This window comes from Poeciliopsis prolifica, unplaced genomic scaffold, assembly GCF_027474105.1.
Source record: "Poeciliopsis prolifica strain line A6 unplaced genomic scaffold, Auburn_PproV2 SCAFFOLD014, whole genome shotgun sequence".
Classification (NCBI taxonomy): Eukaryota; Metazoa; Chordata; class Actinopteri; order Cyprinodontiformes; family Poeciliidae; genus Poeciliopsis; species Poeciliopsis prolifica.
Genome location: NW_026562389.1, coordinates 5929193 through 5954567, shown reverse-complemented (window position 1 = coordinate 5954567; position 25375 = coordinate 5929193). Strand labels below are relative to the sequence as shown.

The 25375-nt window shown below is 36.8% G+C and overlaps 2 protein-coding genes across 2 annotated transcripts; one reads left to right on the top strand and one right to left on the bottom strand.

The window, feature by feature from the left end:
- Window positions 1-399: 399 nt before the first annotated feature.
- Window positions 400-8974, bottom strand: naaladl1 (N-acetylated alpha-linked acidic dipeptidase like 1). The gene is made up of 19 exons (XM_055039137.1): window positions 8695-8974; window positions 8279-8451; window positions 8041-8162; window positions 6659-6778; window positions 5635-5827; window positions 5378-5471; window positions 5184-5288; window positions 4594-4679; window positions 4384-4503; window positions 4212-4297; window positions 3889-3952; window positions 3629-3696; window positions 3421-3512; window positions 3118-3211; window positions 2497-2578; window positions 2159-2332; window positions 1863-1950; window positions 1687-1779; window positions 400-1425 (listed from the first exon to the last, which is right to left on the bottom strand). Exons 1-19 carry the CDS (start codon window positions 8886-8888, stop codon window positions 1248-1250), a joined length of 2226 nt encoding a protein of 741 aa, XP_054895112.1. The 5' UTR covers window positions 8889-8974; the 3' UTR covers window positions 400-1247.
- Window positions 8975-10169: 1195 nt separating this feature from the next.
- Window positions 10170-23316, top strand: LOC129366023 (uncharacterized). The gene is made up of 5 exons (XM_055039614.1): window positions 10170-10413; window positions 11231-12025; window positions 12703-13540; window positions 16544-16737; window positions 18313-23316. Exons 1-5 carry the CDS (start codon window positions 10242-10244, stop codon window positions 21795-21797), a joined length of 5484 nt encoding a protein of 1827 aa, XP_054895589.1. The 5' UTR covers window positions 10170-10241; the 3' UTR covers window positions 21798-23316.
- The last annotated feature ends 2059 nt before the right edge of the window (window positions 23317-25375 follow it).

Sequence of the window (25375 nt, the reverse complement as noted above, 5' to 3'; positions counted from 1 at the left end):
CTACAGTGGGCTTTCCCTCTTGTGTGGATCCCACACATTGGCTGAAAAAGATTCATGGACTATACAAATTATTTAATCAGAGTTGCTGAGGGAAAGGAACATGGTGGTTTGTGTCTATGCCCAAATAGAAATACAGCGGTATATCACCCACTAAAAATCATCCTTTACTCAAATACTCTCAACCAGGATGAAAGAACAGGCTCAGATCCTGAACCTGTGAAAAAGGGTTTCTATCTTTGGCAAATGAGATTATGATTTGTAACGTTCTAAAAATAACATGATGTTGGACATGTGGCTTTACTTCTGACACCATATCTCTATTTTTAATCTAAAAAGTTCTTATTGATGTAATGTGGCTCTTAAGAGTTTACATACCAGGTATTATTGATTATAAAATAGTCCACAGTATATGGCTTTTTTATATACAGTATAGATGTTTTCATCACTTTGCAGTGGAATAAATTTAAACTAAAAAGTTCATTTCCAAATTGTAACACAGATGTTTTCAAACCAGTGTTTCTACTGCAGCTCTGAGGATTCACTTGAGTTTTGTTCAGCAGAGTAAACTTTGACCAGGATACAAGAGGCCACAGTTTTACCTTACTTTCTGTTGTTACTCTGCTGTTACATAGTCTTAAAGCATTTTCTGCCCCCTGTTGGCATGTAGTAGTATTACAGCCTCTCGTGTTGGCCTAGTTTTTTGCAGCTGGCTGAAGCAAATCCCATTAATACAAATATTTAGTGAGATACATTCATTTCATAAATGCACTATCCACAGAACATTGGCCATTGATAAAACATTAAGAATCACAACTATCAACTCAAACTGATTAAAAAGCAGAAGAAAACTTTACCACTTTGAAAAATCAAATACAACAAATGTAGGAAGTTTAATTGGATCTTTATCAAAAACAAAGCAATTCTTGAATTTGTCTTATGAATATGTTATGTTTATGTTTCACATCGCTTTAATCATTTGAAGAATTTTAGGAAGGCTGACGGCCTTCCTTTGTCTAAAACACAACAGCACTGATTAAGGCACAACATGCTGACAGAGGATACTCTTGAAACACACACCATTGAAAAAAGAGCACTTAAAAGGGAAAAACGACATGTTCATTTGCATAATTTTGAATAGCTACATCACATGTGTCTCTATATAACCCTTCTATTTTAAAATTTCTGAATGCAGTATTATTCATAAATAGATAGCCACAGAGCATTGCAGTTAATAAAGGAGTTTTTGCCTATATAACTTCATTCAGCATGTCAGCAGCCCCTTCAATGGCTTGGGCCACTACTGACAGGTGGTAGTGCACTTTATTCCAGTCGCTGGTCAAACCCGATGAATTAGCTTGAGCAAAGGCGTCTGCTATCCCTGGGAAGGTTGGCTTGCCAGAACTGCTTGAAGCCCAGATTACATGCCTGTGGAATATTGAAATGAAATCCCAAAGAAGTGGAACGTTAATGAAACCTTGCATCTCCTGAAAACAATGTTTGATGAAAACTGAGAGATAAAAAGATATCAGAACCACCCTTCTGAACCACCCTTCTGAACCACCTTTACTACCTACCATTATGCAGCATTTATGAAACATACTTGTTAGAGAAACAGATGTTTACTTTGCATCACCCAAATGCTAGTTTGATGCAAAGCACAATGCAAATGAAACATATTTGCCTTACCTGAATCCATATTCATTTGGGAAGGCCAGAGGATTCAAGAAGGCTCGGTCCATCAACATGAGCTGATCATTGATCTTTCTGACCTTTAGCGGGCTGAAAAAAAAAGAGAGACAGAGAGTGATGCAGACTAAAATGGATTTGGCGTCATACTGACATGCATGTGAGCATGGCCCTACGTTTCATTTGCCAGGTCTGAGCTCTGAATGACTTTGTCCAGCTGTTCTGCTTGTTTGCGGAAGTTGGCCACAGCTTGACTGAGAGGTCCTGAAATGAAGCACAAATCACTTCAGAGATTTGCAGACGTGCTTTCTGGCTTTATTATGAACTGAATGTGGAATTTGGGATGTGATTTCCTACGCAGCACAAAATGAATGACGTGGTGTTGATACCATTGTGGAAATTTGACAGATGAGGAGAAAACTAATAAATAATCCTGCAGGTTATTTCACTGTTTATTGTATTACTGATTTACCCATTGAGATATTCTTAGCGTCAAGGTCGTTTTTGTATAAGGTCTCTGCTGTTTTCAGGTAATCCTCCAGACTCTCAGCATAGTCCTTGCAGTTAAAAGGCAACAACAGACTGTCAGCCAATCGGATGAGGATGTTTCCTGCAGTCCTGCCAACAGCCTGGTGAGCGACAAATCCTACAAGAGGAGCAGGTTGGGATTTGAAAAAGATAAGAAATGTAACAGCTTTTCTCATTTCTTTAACCTCACAGTAGAATTAAAGGAATGACCATCTTTACCATCATAAAGAAAGTACAAACACAATGATTTTGCATTAAAGTGAAAGACTTTGCAAGACTCACCAGGATCAATGAATCTTGATGCATAGTCGAAAGTGTCGTATGCTGTGTGGTAGGCAGGGTAAATCCGAGCGTTTGTTTTACTCTGTACAAGGAAGAACAAATGCTGAAATATGCAGGTGACAGACAAATATGAGGCTGTAATATTTTGTAAATATTACATTTTATTGGAATCAAAAACTCATCCCTGCCATTGACCATTTCAGATTTATTATTGCTGCTGTTGTGTTTTCTCTTTCTGTTCTTATGTTCCAAAGTGTTGCTTGTTCAGGGATTTTGTTTTTGGTACATGTATTTTTGTGTTTTATGTAAATGTCATGAACAGTTATTCTTGTCACTAGTACATGGTTTAGAGGCGTTTTACGTTTATCTCTAATGATCAGTTTCACAAATGTTACTTATGAACATACTTTTTTCATTACGTGTTGTTTTCACATTTTTGTTTTAAATTGGTAATTTATTTAAATTTGGATTCTTCTTGCAGTTTTGTTCTAACATTTATCCATCTATCTGCTGCCTTTCTGCATTCAGCAGAGGCATTTATCATTGAAAAACTAAAAAAAAACAACCAAACAAAAAAAAATCCTCCTTGAAATAATATATAAAGAAAATAATTGTTCTTACCCTGTCATATGTGTAGGACATATCTATCGAAGTAATTCCCAGGTAATGGACAAAGGCAGCATAATCACTCCCTGCTCCATTCAAATATCCCACCCTGTGGAAAGAAGAAGCACAAATCGGCTTTCACTTGTGACCAAATGTTATTAAAATTTTGGAAAATAATTTCTTACTTTGCCTCTTCCATTTGCAAACAGATTTTTATGAGACCAATTGTATTTTTACCCCACTGGAACTTATGGAGGGTTTAGAAGAAAAAAAAAAAGTGGGTATATTTATATATTTTAATACAATTCAAGTCTGTACCTTGGAATGATTCCATGGGTCGGGCTGGTTCTGTTTGTGTAACGAATCCAGTTGTCATACACAGACGTGGAATCAAATCCAGGAGCATTGACCTGAAAAGAAGATACACTTCAAAATCAAACATTCTTAAATCTGAGTACAAATTAGTTTAATCCAAATCTGACTACTTTTAATAAACACCTGAAAAAATATGATTTGAAAAGCTAACCTGTTTTGCAGCTCTGAAGATGACACTTTGCAGTGATGGCATTGCTGAAGCTCTTAGTGTGGCATTTGCTGCAGAAACAAATGTACATGAATGAACAAGACTGGAAAGAGTAAAATTTTAAAATCCTTCATGTGTTGATGCATTAAATGAGAATGGTGTATGTGAGGGTGTAATGATAAAAGACTGCATGCTAGCAATTATGCCACTAATTTTGTTCTAATATTTTCAAACAGTTTAATCTAAAAAGTACAACTTCTTACCGAAAACAGAAATGTCCACATTTATGTAACCAACAGTACGCTCACTGAGTTTGGTGAAGTATTCCTGCACAAAGAATAAATAAGATTTATCTTTATCTCATTGAACATATATGCAATTAGTAATGCAAAATTAACACCTGAAAAATGATAAAAGACTGCATGCTAGCAATTATGCCACTTGTGGTATACTTACTTTAAAATATACCACAAGACAAAATTACTTATTTGTCTCATTCAAGTAGTTCTTGTTACTCCGTTGAGTAAAGTCAAAACCATATCAATTTGTTTTTTCTTGCTTTAGTTATTTTTGGGACAGACTTTACCTCTGTGTACTCAGCAGACCCAATAAGACCAAACTCTTCAGCTCCCCAACTGCCAAAGATAATGGATCTTCTTGGTCTCCATTTTCCTGTCACAAAGAGGCTCAGAAATTGTAGTTATCAATCAAAACCATTAGACGGTCATTTCTCTTCTCTGCTAAATAATTCTTCTCACCCTGTTTGACCATTCTGCCCAGCACTCTGGTAATTTCCAGCATGACCGCTGTTCCGCTGCTTGGATCGATGGCGCCATGTACCCAGCTGTCCCTGTGATTCCCATAGATCACATACCTGTCTGTGGACATACGTGTAAAGTGGTTACAAAGAAAATATGCAATGAAAACATCAGACAGAAGTCTGATTTGTGTTAAATTGCTGGTCTCACCCGGCTCAACACTTCCTCTGATAACTCCCATCACATTGGAGGAGTTCACAATCTTTTCTTCATTATAGATGTCCAGTTTTACATCACTGTACAATAGATACAGATTAATGTTAAAAGTTTACCCATCTTAAAATTGCTACTTCCAACAAGATTGACTCAAAGCTCAAATCATTACCGGGTTTCTTGAGTGTAAATTAAGCTTTCACAGCACTTTACGCTTGATTGATAGATTAGGATAATTTTGTCATTAAATTTAAGTGTATGTGCTGTTCACATTCAGTCCAATCATCCAAGAGACACTTTAGTTGCAATTGGAACCAGTGATAAACTTTTCTTTCCACTCCAATCATTTCCAAATAGCTTTATTTGTTTTTTCTGATTCATACTTTGGTTGTAATCTCCTAATCTTAATGCGGCTACTTATAGGAGTGAGTAAGCATCACATTATTAAACTGCAATAATACTCATTATTATGTGTTATGCACAAGATGAATTAATTTATTATTTATTTGATCAAAAAGTAATTATAATAATATTTATTTTTGTAGTGAGTTGCTAATCATTTCAGTATCTTGTGAAATGCTGACAACCTGTTGTTGAAGGAAGATGTGGATAGAAACCCTGGACCACCTAAGTTGTAGATACAGTTGAATCCTCCCTGCCAGTTCTTTGGAGCTGGTTCTCCTGCCAAAGCACTGAAACAACCAAAATAATAATAAAAAATAGATATATCACTAGGGCTCTATTTGAGCCCTAACTATTCCACAAGCGAATTTCCGCAGACCAAATCAGTGTGCTTGCATCCTCAAATCCAATTGGCTGTGTTGGAATGGGAGGGATCCCAGTAATGTCTTCACGTGAGATTCTGTAGGTGTCCTCTGGAGATTAAAATAAAAATTTAAAATTATTATTGAGAGCGCATATGAGAATTACACATTTTTATATTGTGGCAGAGAATTTGCTTGACGCTACGGCAAAACCAAATCTTGCTTTTAACAAAGCCACTTAAAATAAATAAATAAATAATATAAATTGTTTTACCTTTGGCAGCCAAATATGGTGTGAGTAAATCTCCAAAGTCTCTGCTATAAGCACCTCTTTCCACACCAGTGGGTGGCAGATACCAGGAGTGTGGGTACGTTTCATTGGTGTCTGACTTCAGGCCATCATTCATGTCCAGAGGGTCTGTGTACACCAGCAACCCAACAACACCATAGGCTGCTGCATTGATAGCCTGCATCCAACACACCACAACATCTGGTGAGCAACTAAATTTTGTTCAAATTATTTGCATACTTAAATGCAGAGAAGTCACTGTTTGGCAAAAAGTACTTACACCCGTGGAACATTTACCAACTTTTTTCCACAAAACAACAAACTTCAGCATAATTTATTGGGTGGCCTTAATTAGAGAAACAGTGAAGAATGGTAACTTTAGAGCAGCTGAAAAGATCCACAGCATCAAATGAAAAATCCTTCCATGTGTAACATTAAGTAGTCACGCAGTCAATAAATCTGCCTTCTACTGAAGCAGCCATTTTTGAAAGAAAACAATATAAAGTCAAATTTTAACTCTGCAGTATTCAGAAGAAGGTCTGGCCAGGTGAGACTGAAACTAAACTTTGATCTGCAAGAAATGTTAGATTTGGAAAACAACTAACACTGCACATAATTCAGAACACAAAAAAAAAAAAAGTTCTGACATGTTTTATGTTACCCTACATTGTGTATTACAGATTGTCAAGTATTTTTAGATAACGCACCAGAAACAATGGAAATAAGAACATCTGGAACGCAAAACTAACATTAGCCTGAACAGTGAAACATGGCAGTGGCAGCATCACGCTGTGGGGAAACTTTTTTCACCATGCTTCGAGGAAAGTTCAGTTTATTGCATAGATAAACTGAGGATTAAGTGAGTTTCTTAAGAACCTTTCCATGTGTTTTGTTAATGGACTGATGAGGGGACATTAAGTTTCTGCTAACATTTATAGGGACATTGTTGCTCTGTAGTGTGAAAAAACCCCCACAAAAAAACCAAATTCCACAAACAAGTAAAACTGACCTTTTGCCCTCTCCCCTCTCCACCATATCTTGTGATTGCGATGGTTCCTCTTAGGTCAATGGTCTTGTTCAGGTGTTCAAAGTCACTTGGTTTTCCCTGATTGGCAAAAACCAGTTTTCCCTAAAGCCATAAAAAAATAAATCAGCCAAATGTTCCAATCAATCATACAAGTTGGACCTAAATAGTTTTGCAGAAATGTTCTAAATGCTGTGAGTCATTACAGATAATCTCTTGGCTCAATCTCCCTATCTTTATAATGAATTATAACTAGAGATTTAAAAGATCTTTATGGCCTTGAAGATGCTTATCTGCTGAAAAATGAAGGTCTGTGGTTCCAATAAAACAATAATTGTAACACAATATGAGGAGCAAACTGTAAATAATTAAGCAATGTCTGCCTTTTTCCCCCATTGCTCTCTCCTCATATTGTGCGGAGTTAGTTCATGTCCACAACAATTATGTGTTTTGATTTTGGTACATAACCAGCTATGTACATTTGCAGATTTTTGTCTGGGAATATGGAAATTATTCATTTTATAATTAAACAATCACATCAGTGAATGTGCTTTAGAGAATCTTCTGCCTAAATAGTCCAAAACACAAAGGAATAAAAAATTACATACCATCACTAATTTGAGCGGGAAAAGAACTTTTTAGGCATTAATCTTATTTAATTATTTTTATTTAAAGGAGAATCTAAATAACCAGCAGTTGTCAGCGATCTTATGATTCAGTGACAGATGCCGCTTTTATCCACAGTCGCTTTTATCTAGTTTATGATGAGGACAGTGGTAAAAGAAGTTAAAGGATGAACTTGAAACCTTATAAACTAACAAAACGAAATCAGATGTTGAGTAATTAAAAAAATATTTATATTTTACAACATTTAGCTGATAACTGCAGTATGTTGAGCATATAAAGACATGCTTTGTTCTGATAATATTCTTAAAAAGGTATACAGATATGAAGTCAGTATATCAATATCTTTCTACAATATGCTGATATACAGCATAATATACAGCATATCGTAGAAAGATATGCTGTATCTTTCTATGATAGATACAGCATATCTATCTTAGATTTTAATCTGTCAGATTTTAATCTGTTTCCAGTCAAAGTTATAAACATCATGTAAGTTTAACTATTTTGGTAAGTTACTTTTACAGTGATTGTTTTACTATAAATGTGAATATGTGGCTACTTATTAAATTTGTGTATGGTCATTTTGTCCAGAGAAGCCTTAATCAGCATTGCTTACTTGGAATTGTTTAATTTTTACTTGCAGGGATCATTCTTAATTCTATTGGTGATGAAAATAATAAATAAAGACTTTTCATTTGTAGCAAATATTACACATTGCACTAATCATCGGGTCTTTTTACCTCTGCATGTCCTGCCGGAGAGTATGCAGCAAATGGCTGAACCACCTCAGGATCATTCTGATCAGCAGTGTAGCTCACTTCCCTTTCTCTCACGGTAAATAGCACGGAATTTGATGAGTTTACTGAAATAAACACATTACAATAATCTGTATTGTGAAACACATTGCAAAGTAGCAAATAAAATCACAAGCCAGACAAGGGAAATGTTCACATACGGTGGGCACCGTGTTTCACTCACCAACAGTGACTTTGTTGGGGGTTTTGGGATTGGGAAATGAAAGGTAAATCTTATATTCCTGTCTCCAGGCTTCATCCAGACCAGTTTCTGGATCTTGCCATCTTTTTAGCACATACTTCACCGTTTCCTCATCGCCAGGTGATGTGGCCATATGAGGCACTTTTGTCAATTCCCTGCACAGAAACATGTGGATAAGGAAAGTCTGAGTTGATCAAATTTGTCTTAAAAAGCCAGGCACATGTGATAATATCTTGACAGACCCCCAAACATATCAAACTTTTTTTTTTTTTCCCAATTTGGACTGCAGTGCTTCTTTCACCTTTAATGTTTATTGTTTGCTGTTTAATGCCTTTTGTAATGGCATATAAAATAAATGGCACCAAAAAGTAATTCAAAGAATTAAAGAATCGTATTACCTAAGATTCTCCTGAAGTTGAAACGTTTCCACCTCAGACAAGAACTTCTGGATGACGGCCTCGTCCACATCCTTCGCCACATCATTCACCCAGGATGGTGCAGAGTTCTTTTGTATACCAAAGTGACCGATTAGGATACCAATAGTCAGTACGACAGCCCCACACAGAGTCCCAATCAGTGCCTCCTTTAACATCTTCCACAGTTTAAGTCCCCTTTGGATCTACTAGAAAAGTTCCCAAAGTGATGTTTCTTTGGCTCTGAGCGCAGCTGATGAATCCAGTTTTGTCACCCTTTATGGCGTGTTGCTGCTCATAAAGCGCAGTCATTGTAAAGTTTACTTATTAATGATTGCCAATTGGATGGACTTTATCCCTTCTCTTGTGAAGGGATAAAGTCAACATGGACATCCTTTTCATCTGTGTTATAATTGACCTTTTTTTGTGTAATAATTGTATTCCTATTCTATTTGGTTTGTTCCTATTACACCAGTTTTCTGCAAAAATCTTCTGAACTTCATTTATCTTTTGTTTACACAACAAGAGTTATACTTCTTGCTATTTATTCATAATAAACATTACGGGGGAAAATTAGCCCAATCCCAAAATAGCTGGCCTTAAAATGTGTGCAAAATTGTCTGCAAGATAAATGGACATCACTGTACAAGAAGAGCTCCACATCCAAAAATCGCCATCAGCACCAAAACCAAAAGGATTTTGAGAATAATAATAATAAAAAAACACATTATTTTAACCAGTACGTATAGAACAGTTTACCTTGAAGCACCAGAGAGAATGTCAAATCTTTCTGGTAAACCCATGGACTGATGTCCAGCCATCAATTCACATCTATTGAATTGATATCTATAGATAGATTTCAATAGATATCTATCTTCCACAGAAAGACTTTTCCATACATATGTTGATGAGTGCCTAAACTTCATGTTTAAGAGAGATTTTACCCTCCTGTAGTGAGCAGTAGCTTTACAGTGTACAGAGACTGCTGATGGTTTTCTGTTTTTATAATACGTATTCTTTTTTTTTTGAAGGTACTTTTTCAATTGATATGTTTCTTAATTTTGTAGTTAATAATTTATTATTTAATTGCTTACATTTTATATTATTAGCTTGTGTTAATCTTCAGGTTGGTGACCATGTTCAGTTGTTCTGAACGACTTACAGCAGTTTCCATTTGCCCTGTAAAAATCAACTTGAGTTCACCCATTCAATCATAGTTCAGTTTATACGAGCTCTTATTTTTATGACTCAACTTTTAGCATAACTTAGACTTTGGAATTACACATGAAGTCAGTCATTTCGAGTTAAATGCGGGCAGGACAAAAAAAGCAAAAATAATTCGATGTTTTTGAGGAAAAATCATGGAAACTATAGTTCATAAAGCCTGGTGAAGAGAATCCGATAAACACGTGGAACTGTTCTGCTGCCAAAGCCCGGACCGTTAAAGTGTGACACACGACGGAAGTAAACAAAAAATAGCATTCTCGTTAACGGATCACATAAAAATATGTGGCATTTTTAATTAAGCAACAATGTCTTCAGTTGAGTGTTTGAGGCAGTTCGTCAATGAGCGACTGACGGCCGCGGCTCAGGAAATCTTCAGCGTGTTTGAAAAAACTATCTCTGACTACGAAGAAGAGATCAACCGTCAGCGCAGGCTGCTCACCATCGCATGGAAACCTGAAGTTAAGTTGCACAAAACAGGTTTGTATTGAAATGAAATAGCGCGTGGTTACAACAAATGAAAGATTGTAACGTATAGATTACGATTAATTTCATTTCGGGGTTCACGTCGGTCTGCAGCACCTTATAGAACTCCTTTGCCATCTAGTCTTCATCTATAGTCCTTATGTAGAATTAGGTCTACTAACGCGTTATAAATGTGCTCAGGGAAAAACATCCTAAACGATGGTGTTTGACAAAGATTGGTGGAATCAAATTTGGTGAAAAATGAATGCGCTGAATGAAAATCAATAGAATAGAAATAAATATTGTGTATATCAGAAGATTATATATGTTCAGCAAATACATGCTAAGCTAAAGACTACTGAAATATATTAGTGTGTGACAGTATTTGGTGATTTAAATTTTTTTTACATAAGGTCAGATAAAATTTAAAAATTGATGAGCTGTCAGTTCAGTCTAATTGAGCTATTTTTCAAAAAAGAATCAGCAGAAATCTAATTTACAACCTTCTAGCTCAACAAAGTATTAATTCAGAGAGAAATAACATACCTGCCACTCTAAAACATGAAATGAAAAGGTTTTCTGTAAATAAACTTAGCTGTAGTCACAAAAGAAATGCACTAGATTTTTATTTAGGGGTGTCAACATAAAAATGTATCCTGTATAATTTAGATTTCTATTTTTCAACCTTTTGATAGCTCTTTTTCTTATTATGTAAAAAATATGGTTTTGTAATTGTTTCAAATATTAATAGATCATCAAATTAGTGTTTTTGGGATAAGCATGTTTCTATTTTTTTTTTGGATCATCTGTTTTGTATTCGTTTTCAATCCAGAGCTCCCACAAGATTTTATTAACGTGGAGGACATTCCAACGGAGCTGCAGCCTGGACAGGACAGGAAGTCTATTTTGGAAAAAAAAGACAGAGAGCAAATTCCAGAGAGCCATGAAGAAATCCTCACCCTTCCAGAGGAAGGAGAAGTTGAGCTGAAAGAGGAAGTTGAAACTCTTTTCCAAAGTATTACTTGTGATGAGGATTACAATGTTATCTTGTCAAATCCCGTGAATGAAGAGTCCACAGATACAGTTTCTGTTAAAAGTGTAACAGAATGCAATACTGATGATCAGCTTGTCTCTAGATATTCTCAAGAAGTGAGAAAAGGCCAAAATGAAGGAAATCATAGCGGTTCTGTAATAACCAGACGCATGGAAACAAGACTGCAGAGGAGGCATCACAGAATCAGTGAACATAGTTCCATCAAGTTCAACACTCCTATTTACACTCACAAGGGGAAAATATGCGAGTTTGTGTGTGAATACTGTGGCAAAGCGTTTCCATATAGATCCAGGCTGATTCGACACCAGATCATCCACACGGGCGTGAAGCCGTATTGTTGCCACACCTGTGGTAAACGATTTAACCAGACATCAATCCTGAAGGTCCACCAGCGGATTCACACGGGTGAGAGGCCGTTCTCCTGTGACATCTGCGGGAAGCGCTTCAACCAGAAGTCCATACTGAACGTTCATAAGAAAATCCACTCAATTGAGAGGCCGTTTTCCTGCGATTTCTGCGGCCGAAGGTTCAAGCAGAAATCAAAACTGGAATCTCATGTCATATGGCACTCAGGTAAGATTCCTTGTCCTAAAGTTTAAATGGAGACTGTAAAGTCACGTGGTATTCTTGTTTTAAATTTTTTATATTTTATACACTTAAAAATAGCTATGGGTCACCCTGCTATATGGATCATATCCAAGATTTTTGTCTTGGATCGACTGCTCCTTTTTTTTTTTTTTTTTTTGCAAGTCATTCATAAAATTATTGTTTCTATTAGTGCACTGTTATAGATTGACTTTTGACTATAGCTAATTGATAAATTGTGACCTGATGCAACATTTTTGGCTTAAATTTGGACCATTTTAAGAGTTAAGCTCAAGGATTCAGAAATGAACATCAATCAAAGAAACTTCATTTGAAGTGCACTTTTGTACAAATGCGTAAAAACTAAAAGCAAACATGCATTAAATCACAGCAATTATACAGCAATTATAAGAGAATTATAAGAAATAAAATCACTAAAGATATCAAACTGTTACAGAGGGTAATGAGCTGAAGAACTAAGACATAAGACAGTGAAATCCTAAAACTTTAAACAGAGTGCAAAAAAAATACATGAAAGAATGAAATATGCTTGGTACAATTAAAATAATAAAATAATACAGTATAGTCAAGTCTATAAAGTTTGTTACCATTTTTAAATCCAAATTATATTTTAATTACCTTCATTTTTTTGCGTTCTCTTTCAGACATACCGCAGCCACTTTTACTTAAGGAGGAAAGTTTTCTCTCCGAACAGCAGCTCTTTAACCATGACCATCACTCTGCGTTGGAGTTGGGGTTTACAAAAGTCAAAGAGGAACAAGAAGACAACTGCTTGGCCCAGAAGGAGCAGCTTGTGTTTAAGCAGGAGACAGACATGTTCATGATCACTGTTCCTCATGATGAAGGTCACGATCACAGTGTGGCCCAAACACTCAACAGGAACTCAGAAGAGGAAGAGACGGTTGAGATCATATCAGATGACAAAAGTGGGAAACAACTGGAGAAGACGCATCCCAGAATCTGTAACGTCTACAATCCTATCCTGTTCAAAACTTCATGCAACTCTTTTGTCGATAGAAAGTGTGAATATAAATGCAATACGTGTGGGAAAGTGTTTCAGTTTAAGTCCAGACTGATAAGACACTTCCGAATCCACACGGGCGTGAGGCCGTTCTCCTGTCACATCTGTGGCAAGAGGTTCAACCAGAAATCCATCCTGCAGGTCCATCAGCGGATCCACACTGGCGAGAGGCCTTTTTCCTGTGACATCTGCGGGAAACGCTTCAACCAGAAATCCATACTGAACGTTCACAAGAGGATCCACACGGGCGAGAGGCCATATTCCTGCCAAGTGTGCGGCAAGAGGTTCAACCAGAAGTCCATACTGGACGGCCACGTCAGGACGCACACAGGCGAGAGGCCGTACTCCTGCAAGACATGCGGCAAAAGCTTCAAAAGTCAGTCCAGCCTGCTGGTTCACATGAAGATGCATGCGGACAAGAAGACCTACTCCTGTGAAATGTGGGAGAGACTTCAGTCTTAAACACACACAGGTTAGCATGTACAGCTTTAGCAAACCTGATGGGAGCATTTTGATATAAAGTAAATAGTAAAAAAAAAACATATATATAAATGTATAAAACTTTGCATGTAGCAGAAATCTTCCATGTTGGTAGTAGAGCAGAAGTTGCATGGTCAGGGCCTTTGCTGCTTTCTCTGAATTTTATTTACGGTATATTTTTGCTTGATAATCTGTGTAATTTCTTAAATATTGCAAAAAATATTGTGTTGCCACATTAGCATTGCTTGCAATTTTCATTCTGCTGCAAAGAAAGAATTGCTACTTCTGCGAAGTAGATACATAATTGCTTCCCTGATGACATAAAATACTCATTCTTAACTAGCGTGTTGTATGCTTAAGACAGAAATAGACTGAGTTGTGGCTGCCGTGGTTATTGTTATCAGGTAAGTGCGCTTATCGTCTTGCTACTTGTGTGTGCATTTTATTGTGTATAAGCTATATTTATACAGCATATAAGCATATTATTCTTGTTTCAAGGTCAAACACAAGGTCAATATTAAGCATTTTCTTAATTTGCACCCAAACACTTGTTAGTATCGGCAAGAAGACTAATTGAAAAAGGTGGTCACAGTAACAAATAATTGGGACACAGACTATTTAGTTAAAAGATAATTATTTCTGAATGTCATTTTCTTTCCCTCTCCACTTTGTACTCCAGGTAATGATTAGACTTTCCGAATATTTTCTTTGACATTTTTACATTGCAGCAGAAACTAAGTATTTTCTTTTTTTTTAGGCTTTTTGCACATGTGTACCAGAAGTGGAATTAATTACTGTTTTGGATAATCAGCGTGGGTTCGTAACTATGTATTAGAATGCATCAGAGGTTTTTGAAAGTGCTACTAACAAAACAGAAATAACACCACTGAAACTTTTATTTTTGAGAGCCAGGTAACACTGCCACTTTGCCCTCACACTGCATTAAAAAAAGATTGGGGAAACTGGTAAAAGTACAATTGTGAGGCTGCAGAGTAGGGCAAAGGTGTGGAATAGAATTTGGGATTAGTTTTATTCTACTTCATTTTACTTTCATTGTCACCACTTGAACTGTAAAAACTGGCCTTTCTGCAGATCCGTCTTCAAATATAGATGTGTCCTATAACAATAAGATAAAAAATGTGTCCAACGCTTTCCCCATTTGATTTTTTTTCCAACAGAAATGAATTCAGACCAAGTGCTTGTCTAACAAAAGAGTAGGTTTAGTGTAAATATCTTTCAAGATTTTCCTGCTTGGATGAATGGATGTTTTCCTTGATCTTAATGTTAATTCATTTTGAACCTTTTTCAGCATCTTGTTTCAAATCCTTTTTTTATTTAGAAGGCACAAAATACACAAACTGACATTAAGTCTTGTCTGTAATACAATTTTGTAGTCAAAATGTCAATATGATGTTTTTTGAGGACTTTTTTATTGTTTTATAAGCCAAACAGTTTTGTTTGTAACATTCTATTCATGAGGGAAAGTGGAATTACTAATGTGGGATTCCTGAGTTAATGAAGCTTACATACAGCTTTGTGTGTCTCCTATAAGGGTGTATGGACCTTGTATCAAACAGCGTTCAGGACTAATGTGTCAAACAGCCGTGTGTTTGTTGAACCAATGAAGGAGGTGGGACTTTTGTAACGTGCCAAAATAAAGAGAATGTAGGACATTTGAGGAACAAGGAAGATGAAATATTTACAGTTCTCATATAAACTTCATGTTTTTTCAATTGTGGAAGTCCTGATGAGTTGTTATATTTTTAAATCTGTACTTTTAGTATTTGTTTGCACCAACAAATGTTTATTTTAATTATTTTGTTCGCAGCTTGTGATCTGATTTGCATTTGAGTGCTATGTGTGATGCATTTCTGATTTATATCATAATTTCTGAAATGATAGCTTACTATCATTAGATGTTACTACAAACCAAATGGACTAAAGTGTTAAAAGAATATACCCGGGCGAGTGCCTGAATAAAACTTGAGGATGATTCAATTTTTTTCTTTTCTTTTATTTCATGTACCTTATAACTTATAATTATTGAATTTACTGATTTACTCTCATCCTTGTCTTATTTTACTTAGGCACAATGCCCAGCAACAATTGGCTAAAATTTCTTGCTACTTTGGGGCAACTCATGTTGTTTTAAACACATTTTTATAAAGGGAATCACACACTAGATCCAAGTTCTAGTTTGTCAAATAACTTGACACAATAATAATGTTTTCTATATGACCATGTGGTTCCCTGATTTAACATATGACATATAGACAAATTCCTCCCACCTCTGGCTACTAAAATGTTTTTTCACCACACAGTGAGCTGGGGGGGCAAGTGGAAAAATCCAACTCTTATTGTGAAAGAACCGCAACAAAGAGCTACAGCTTGGGGTGACCAGTTCTCCACACCAATCATTAGATACGATTTTACTGTTCAACTTATTATTTCAACTTATTATTTCAACTCTTCAACTTATGCCAAAACATGCCTTTCCTATTCTACCTAAAAGTGTGAAATATGGAGGTTGAGCTAAAATTATGTTTCATATGAATATATTTTAATTAATGTTTCTGGGTCCTATTTATGGGAATAAGTGAAGAAAAAATCTTATTCCAAAGGCAATAAAGACAAAAATATATTACTGAAGAGCTACTTAAAATTATTAAAATTGTTATTCAATTAATCAATTAGTGCTGAGAGACACTTCAGCGATTACTCAGATATCAATTAAGCTGTCTTTTTATTATAAAATAATCGTTTTCGGAATAAAATTACAGTTAAAAAACGAAGGTTTTCGGAGTGAACAAGAAAAGTGCAGCGAACCATTGAATTGTAACTTCCATTCCTTAACGGCAGGTGGCGCTCCGAGCTCAAACATGTTTTTTTTTCCTGTCACCTAAAGTCCAACGCGGAAGTAAACAGTAGACTCCAACCAAGTTGGATCAACCGTTCGGGTTGCTGATTAATTTTCTTATGTAAAGTGTATTTATGTCCGTTTTGACCATGTATCCAGTTCAAAGTATGCGCAAGTTTGTCTGCGATCGCCTGACTGCGGCAGCTCAGGAGATCCTGGGAGCTTTTGAGAAGCGAGTAGAAGATTATGAAGCGGAGCTCGCTCGGCAGCGCAGGATGTTGGACATGGCTTTTTCCCCAGAGATGAAGTTACAGAGGGCAGGTTAGTCACCGGGTTCTTAACTAACGAGAGGAAGTTAGTGGACATGAACGTGATGAGTGCTCGGTCTGTTTTCTGAAGTTAAATTTGTTGCGTGTTCGTTAACACCAGTTGCTCGTTGGACCCGTTTGACAGGTCTGGCACGACATGTGGGTTGGTAACAGTTTCAAGGACAATTCTCACTCATTCTAAACATATTTAGTGTGGTGCTTCCTGATAAAGTAAGAAATTTCGAGATTAACATAAAAATGACGCAATAACTAATTGTATATTAAATGCGGAAGTGAAGTGATGGATGATGAATTCTCCTGCAATTATAATGTTGCAGAGAATTTTCTGCGCACCTTATGTCCCCAAACTCTATTTTCTAATGAAACTGGAATGTTAATATTTTGTAGATATGTCGAACAAATAGTCAGTATTTATTTTTATTGTATTATTTTATCAATGACAATTAAATTTACCTTCAGGCATGCATGTGGATTCAGCTCATCTAAGTCGATACTTTGCGCAACCACTTTTTTTTTTTTTAACCACAGTTAGAAATGCATACAGTTTTGGATATTTCTCTTGTGTCAATGTTGTCCATTGTTCTTTTCTAAATATCTTTAACTCAGATTGGATGGAGAACATCTGGAAAAAGCAAGTCCATTATATATGAGTTGGATCTTTGACTGAGCCATTCAAACCCACTAATAGCTGCAAATGGCTCTGGTTATATGTTGAATGCTTACATTTCCAGGATGATGAACGTTTACCCTAATCTAAAGTTTAGCCTCATAGAAGTTTTCTTTCAGGATGAGACAGTATTTTAGCCAGTTTCCCCTGTACCTGCTAAAGAAATTAATCCTAAAGCAAGATGTGAAAATATTTTATCTTTTCTCATTTCACATAAACAATTAATCTTTTTCGACATACAGCAGAACTTTAAAACAATACAATTATTAAATTAAAACTTTCCATTATAGAAAGTACTAGTGATATTTTTCAACATGTTTTCTTTATTTTAGATCTCTGTGTATTGATCTTTTCTTGATATATAGTAACGCATCAGCCTTTGTAATTTTCTAGGTTAATTTTCAGTAATTAAAAACAACTTTGTGATTATGACAGCAGTAAGTCAATATTACAATACACAATAATAATTCATTCTGAGTTTGACCCATGACATTCTTCTTTCTTCACTGATTTCCAGTTGGTAAATATACACATTTAAAGGTCATAGCCTCTTTAAAAAAAACTGTATATTTATACAAAAAAGTAAATGTTTTTTTTGAGAGCTGGAGACATCATGCAGCCCTTAGAATATTCATTTCACAAAGTGCTAGTTTGCTTTCCTATAGTTTTGGTTAGCGAGGAATTCTACTAAGTATTAACAGCTTAAAGAAACAAAACATTTTCCAACATAATTTTGTAAAAGGTTATATGAAGTTGTATCTGGCCAACTGATTTTTATTCTTTGCTTGAAGGAAATTGATGTTGTAATTAGCCTTCAGTATTGTACTGTATATTTTTCAGTGTTGAACATTTACAGTTTTTCTTCATTTTTAAGTTTGTTTTTTTTATATATCTTTTCAGAGATGAAGGCTCTCCTAAATCAGCAGCAACACGGCAATAATTATGACGTGTCCAGATTTTTACCAGATACTGTGCAGATTAAAGATGAGCATGAGGAAATAAGCATCAGCCAAGAAAGACCGCAACCTTTGCAGCATCGACAACGGCAGCAGCCTTTGCAGGATCAAGAACGGCAGCAGCCTTTGCAGCATCCACAACGGCAGCAGCCTTTGCAGGATCAAGAACAACAGCAGCCTTTGCAGCATCAAGAACAGCTGCAGCACCAAGGAAGACTGCAGCCTTTGCAGCATCCACAACGGCCGCAGCCATTGCAGCATCAAGAACAGCTGCAGCCGTTCTTGATGCGGGTTTTGCATCAAGAAAGGCCGCAGCTTTTTCAGCAACAAGAACGTCCGCAGCTTTTTCAGCAACAAGAACGTCCGCAGCCTTTGCAGCAACAAGAACGACTGCAGCCTTTACAGCAACAAGAACGACCGCAGCCTTTACAGCAACAAGAACGACTGCAGCCTTTACAGCAACAAGAACGTCCGCAGCCTTTGCAGCAACAAGAACGTCTGCAGCCTTTGCAGCAACAAGAACATCCGCAGCCTTTGCAGCAACAAGCACGGCCACAGCCTTTCCAGCAACAAGAACGGCCACAACCTTTCCAGCAACAAGCACGGCCGCAGCCTTTCCAGCAACAAGAACGGCCACAACCTTTCCAGCAACAAGCACGGCCGCAGCCTTTCCAGCAACAAGAACGGTCGCATCCTTTGCAGCAACAAGAACGGCCGCATCCTTTGCAGCAACAAGAACGGTCGCAGCCTTTGCAGCAACAAGAACGGTCGCAGCCTTTGCAGCAACAAGAACGGCCGCATCCTTTCCAGCAACAAGCACGGTCGCATCCTTTGCAGCAACAAGCACGGCCGCATCCTTTGCAGCAACAAGAACGCCCGCATCCTTTGCAGCAACAAGAACGCCCGCATCCTTTGCAGCAACAAGCACGGCCGCATCCTTTGCAGCAACAAGAACGCCCGCATCCTTTGCAGCAACAAGAACGCCCGCATCCTTTGCAGCAACAAGAACACCCGCATCCTTCGCAGCAACTAGAACAATCGCAGCTTTCACAACTGCAAGAAGTCCCAGTCTCCACACTGACTCCAACTCCTTGTCCGAATACCACCAGTGGTCAGTCACAGCCATCAGGTCCTGAAAAAGAGAGCGGAGCAAATACAAATCTTACGTCTAAGAGCTTAAACAGCGTCATAGAGTCTGGATGGAAGGAGGGGACACCGTCAGTGAGTGAGCAACATCTCTCTCAAACTTCAGGTGGAGCCGGAATCCAACATGACAATACAGGGGCATTACCAACTGATCCTGCAGCGCCAACTTCAGCTGAGAGGACCCCAGTTATAGCCACAAACTCAGAGGAAGCATTTGATGATGCATTTTATGAAGACATCTTGAATGAAATTGATGACAATACCTTTGCACTCTCCAGTATGAGTCCTGAGCAGTCATTAAATATGAGCTTTGATGATTTAAATGAAACGTCAACCAGCATTACAGAACAGACACAGTTGGGGAAAGATCATGTTGGAAGCTCAGTGTTAATAGGCAGCACTGATCTAACACAAAACTGTAATACTGAATTCACAACGCTAGCTTTAAGCAATGGTGCCACACCAACAAGGATGTGTACAGGTTACAATAACAGCTCAACACCTGGAAGAAACTGTGAAGCAAGTAATAGTCAAGATAAAGATAAAATTTTAACTAGAAGTATTGAGCCAACTCAACCTGAGGTGAATCAAGGTTGGAGACCAGAGTCTTCCATCCTGACTGTGCTGACACCAATTAATGAATATCATAAGGAGACACGAGCCACAACTGAGATGGCAAAAGATCAAGGCAGGAGAGCATTTAGTACTAGCAACCAAGATAAGAGCACAACATTAGCCAATTCTGCTGAGCTGACTCCAAGCGAGAAAATTCGAGAAGGAGTAACAGCAATGGAAAATGTTGATCAAACATCACAGCATGAAAACCGTGATATGAGTGCACTGGCAGCCAAAAGTACAGAGCAAACATCAAGTCAGGGTGATATCAAAGAGTCTGTGACATCGACTGATAGAGCAGAATCCACCTCAAAGAAAAAACATAAAGAAGATCATGGAAGTACACACCCGGCATCAAAAACAAAGTCAAAAAATGGGAGAACACCGACTTCAAAAAGATTGCTCAAAAAACCCAGACAAGAAAGCGCAAAATCAACTACAGATAAAACTCTCAGTGAGAAGACTGCCGCCGATCAACACACAGATTGTAATATAAAACCTCAAGAGGAGGAAGAAACCTCCAACCTAATTTCAAATTATGGACAAAACGATGAACATGGTGGCAGCAAAGCATCTTCTACTGGAGATGTTGAGATGATTCAGAGTGACCATGGACAGAAAACAGACATAGTGCCAAGTAAAACATTAAGTGATAGGAAAAAGGCAGCCCAACATTCTAAGTCCAAAGATAAATCAATAAATCAAAACAAGGAAGTAACTAAAGTTGGAAAACCTCACAATGAAGACACACAAAGCATGGAAGCAACATCAACCAAGAGAGTAAGGGATGGTCAGGGTTCTGAGTCGCCGCAAAAAAGGATGGCTAGAGATGAAGGTTCCTCATCAACTAGAAGCAAAGAAGTCAAAAAGTATGACACACGCAGCAAAGAAAGCACAACATCAAATCAAGATCCTGACCCACCTCTGTCCAATACCGATGACAGCGAATCAAGCGAAGGAGAGGAGAAGGTGGAAAATCCCTACAAGTGTGACAGATGTGGCAAAGTAATGTCCAACTTCAAGAACTACAAATTCCACATGAAGACTCACACAGTGGCAAAGACCTACAAGTGTGATACTTGTGGGAAAATGTTTAGAGAGAGCTGGGACCTGAACAAGCATTTGGTCATCCACTCCGCTGAGAAGCCTTACAAATGTGACGTCTGTGGAAACGGTTTCAACCGCCGCTACAACCTGGACCTGCACCTCCGGGTACACACGGGGGAAAAGCCGTACATTTGCAACACGTGCGGAAAGACATTCAGCTCGTGCGTCAATATGAAGAAGCACATGAGGATTCACACGGGCGAAAAGCCCTACACGTGCAAAGAATGTGGCAAAGAGTTCGCGGACTCTTCCGCCTTCAAAAACCACCTGCGGGTGCACACGGGAGAGAAGCCCTTCAAGTGTTCCTACTGCAAGAAGAAGTTCGCCACCAGGACGACTTTGAAAAGACATATCAGGACGCACACGGGTGAGAAGCCGTACAAGTGCACAGTTTGTGATCGAAACTTTGGCCACAGAACTGACCTGAAGGGCCACATGAGGATGCACACAGGCGAGAAGCCTTATAAATGTACTACTTGTGGAGAGGACTTCTCCACCTGGTCAAAACTTAACAAACACAAGCGGATCCACTCAGGTGAAGCACAAGACTCCACTGAATAACATGTTACGTTTATTGTAAGGTATCTGAATAGCAAGTGAGGAAACTTGAGACAAGTCACAAGATCTCAAGTGGCTGTAGCTTAGTTTTTAATTAAATTTATTCAACAGTTCAGGTATAACATAAGTTTTCTGCACAATCTTGAAAAAACTGTCTTCCTCCTTTCTTTTCCTTTCTCTATTTTTTTCTTTTCTTGTTCCTCTATTGTTTGTTTTTTTCATTTCCTTCTTGCCTTCCTTCCTTAATTCCTTTATTCTATGTCTATGTCCTTCATTCTATCCTTAATTTATTTGCCTCCCTCATTGTTTGAACTTTAATGTATTTTTACTTTCTTTTGTGTGCCTCTTGTTTTTCTCCCTTCATTTCTTCCTGTCTTCCTCTCTTGTTTTACTCCTTATTTCCTTCCTTTCTTTCTATTTCCTATTTTTCCAGGCTCCGTATTTAAATATTTAAAGCCTGCTGCCTGCCTGTAGAAAAATCTGCTGTTTGTTCATAATGAACTTTTAGAATTTGAAATTTTGAAGTAAACATAAGATATTTAGAATTCTGAGAATTTAAGTTTAGAAATTTTTACATTTTTATGTGGAAAATATTTAGAAATCTTGTAAAAATGGCAAACATCATCAGCTATGGTTTTTCTGAAAAATGTCACAGAATTCTGTGCCACTGAAAACGCTGTTAGCTGAAAATGACAACAAAATGGAAGAAAAAAAGATTGTAATGGACTGTTATCATCTCAGGTGGTGGTGTGATAATGGTTGTATTTTTTATTTTTTTTTAAAAAGATGTTTCCTTTCATTTTTGCCAGCTTCCTAAGGACTTAAGAACTATTCTGCCAAAGCATGGACCATTATAATATCCTGACTGTAAAAAACATATAATGATTAAAGGTGCTGAGGTACTAGGTATTTCTTAAGACATAAATTCAAATTCAAATATACTTTATTGATTCCAAAGAGAAATTAAATGTTGTTGTAGCTCATTAGTTCAGACTTACTGTATGGTATAAGGACTTATATGTAAAAGGATCAAATAATAATTCACATCATCATTTTGCATTTAAGCAGCATTTATTCCTTTTGCTGTTTAAATATTTTAACATATTGAGGTACAGTAATTATCTCATTTTAAATCTCAATTTTGAACTGCATACTCCAGACAATATTATTGTTTTTTGCTGTTCTACTCTTTGTTTTATTATCCCAAAGGATTTTAATTTCGTGTGCTGCCTTTACTTGATTTCTGTTTTTCTTTGCTGGTTTATTCATAATGTTTTATTATTTAACAGCAGTTGAGATACAGCTTCATCACTGGCTGGTGACATGTTGCTATCTCAAAACCAATTCAGTTTCAATCATGTGAACATATTTAGCATTGAATATTTTTTGTTTTATTTTCTTGTGTGTGATTTACCAGAGATCTTGGTTCTCTCTTTATCATTTATTGCTGTGTGAAAAAGAATGCTTGAATAAACAACTGGAAACTAAGAGACACTTAATACGAGAGAAATAAGATTACAAATTGTTGTATTCAGTTTTATTTTGTGTGCTTTTGAATTCCTGTGTGATGTGTGCGAATACACAAATATTATTGTCTTAGAAAAATGTCTGTTTTCAGATGTTGCTTTTTTCAAATTAGAATACATATATATATATATATATATATATATATATATATATATATATATATAATATATATATATATATATATATATAAATTGATAGTCTATCTTCTAGTTATTCTTTTGTAAGCAAACAGTTCTTTAATCCTGCCCTGTACTGTCCAGTATGGCTTTATGTTAAAGCAACCTAAGTTCTCATGATGTTATAAAGTAATACTACTATTTATCCAGTAACATGATCAAACTGCCCTTTGTGGTTAGCTCTTTCTGTAGCATATTTCTTTATATAGCCAAAATAGACCTAATGTTTCACTGAGGTGCATAATGCTAAGATCTGAGTTTGTAAATAGTACTTCAACAGGTAAGTGTTAACATGTAGGTACAAACCGCTTTTTGCACCAAGTCTGAACAATCTTTCTCATTTGGAAATTTTTTTTCACACCTTTGGTAGAGTGAAAAAATAAATTAGTCAGTGTTCTTTTTTTAATGTGTTGCTGAAGTTTGAGGAAGTTGATGAGAGAGAGAGAAGCTTGCATATCAGTACAGGAAGTTGAGAGCAAACTGGCTCTCAACTTCACCGATAAGTTTGAGACCCTAAAGTTAAAAAAAAGAAAAAAAACATTTCAACTTACCTCACCTTATCAAAAATTGTCCTTTTTACATAATTTTGTGCTTGCAAAATGATGTAAGAATTCAATTAAATCCAATTGAACATAAATAAGAATATCTTTAAATTAGTTCTAATATAAAATTAAATTAATGAAATATTTAATAAAATGATAAAGTGCAACAAAGCACAGATCTGGAAACATGTGTTCATTAAATGTGTTCTCTGCAACAACAGGAACCAACTGTAAAGCAGGATTTATCAGTCATGGGCCCCTTCTGCCCTCGTGTGGTTCAATATTAATTTGCACCCTTTCTTTTTTGTACAATTAAAAAAAAAAATTAAAAAATTAGTAAGAGCAAACTTGATTTTGACAGTGAACAACTTCTGATAATCGGATTAAACCAATAAGCAGAGGAAAGTTGAAACCTCTAAAAATCTTAAACACAAGTTGCTGGGGTGTTCTATTCAGTTAAAAAAAATACTATTAATCCAAAAGCAAAATTAAACATCGCTATGATGTATTTCACCTAAGCTTCTCTAAACATTTGAAAGCTGTGGGATCAGAAGGTTCTAATGTAGCAGTCAGTATTACAGCATATTTGAAGATGGATCTGATTAAAACAGCGCTTGCATGGCATTCTGAAGAAGAGAATCTCAGGATTGTCAGTGATAAAATCAATTTTATAAAGAATCAACTTTCTTTATCAAATTGCTGAATCTTCCTAAGTGACTTCCTGTGATGCAGCTTTAAGATCTTGCGACAAACACTGAAGGATTGAAGCTAAGTACGTCCTCATATTCCAGTCTGCTCTCCCCTTCATCACTGTTGCGTCTCCAGTTCAGGCTGTTATCCAGGTAAACAGTCATGTATTTACTCTCCTTGTTTTTTTCGTGGTGAAAATAGTGCTGGATAAATTGCTGCTTCTCTTCAAACCTACAACCTCATATGATTTGTTCACATCCATGAAAACCTGTTTTCCTTGTCCGTATCTGATAGAACAGACAACTGCAGAGCCATCCAGGTATTTCAGTAGATGACAGAACTCAATCTTGTTCTTGATGTTTGGTGTGTCGAGAAATGTTTGAATGTTGAGAGTGCAGTTTCCTGTGATGCAATGTGGTAAAAAAAATCATTTTTGATACTTGTGGTCAAACTTTTCCAGCGCATGTGGGAGTGACACATATTGTGGCATTAGAACAAGATTCTGAATGCATGTTGTACAACACTACAGTATATTTGTGTTTTGGCTGTTGAGAACACTTCCAAGTAAGTTTAGAGATTGTAAATGAATCTCTGTCACAAAGTGTTTCACTGTATATACAGTATTTAGGGTACTTTGTATACAAAG

Coding starts and splice junctions, on each gene's coding strand:
- naaladl1 (XM_055039137.1), bottom strand. CDS start 8,888: ATGTTAAAGGAGGCACTGATTGGGACTCTGTGTGGGGCTGTCGTACTG. Junction 4,298..4,383: donor GGGCAGAATGGTCAAACAGG/GTGAGAAGAATT, acceptor TCTTTGTGACAG/GAAAATGGAGACCAAGAAGA. Junction 3,513..3,628: donor TCTTCAGAGCTGCAAAACAG/GTTAGCTTTTCA, acceptor TCTTCTTTTCAG/GTCAATGCTCCTGGATTTGA.
- LOC129366023 (XM_055039614.1), top strand. CDS start 10,242: ATGTCTTCAGTTGAGTGTTTGAGGCAGTTCGTCAATGAGCGACTGACG. Junction 10,414..11,230: donor AGTTAAGTTGCACAAAACAG/GTTTGTATTGAA, acceptor TTTTCAATCCAG/AGCTCCCACAAGATTTTATT. Junction 12,026..12,702: donor TCATGTCATATGGCACTCAG/GTAAGATTCCTT, acceptor GTTCTCTTTCAG/ACATACCGCAGCCACTTTTA.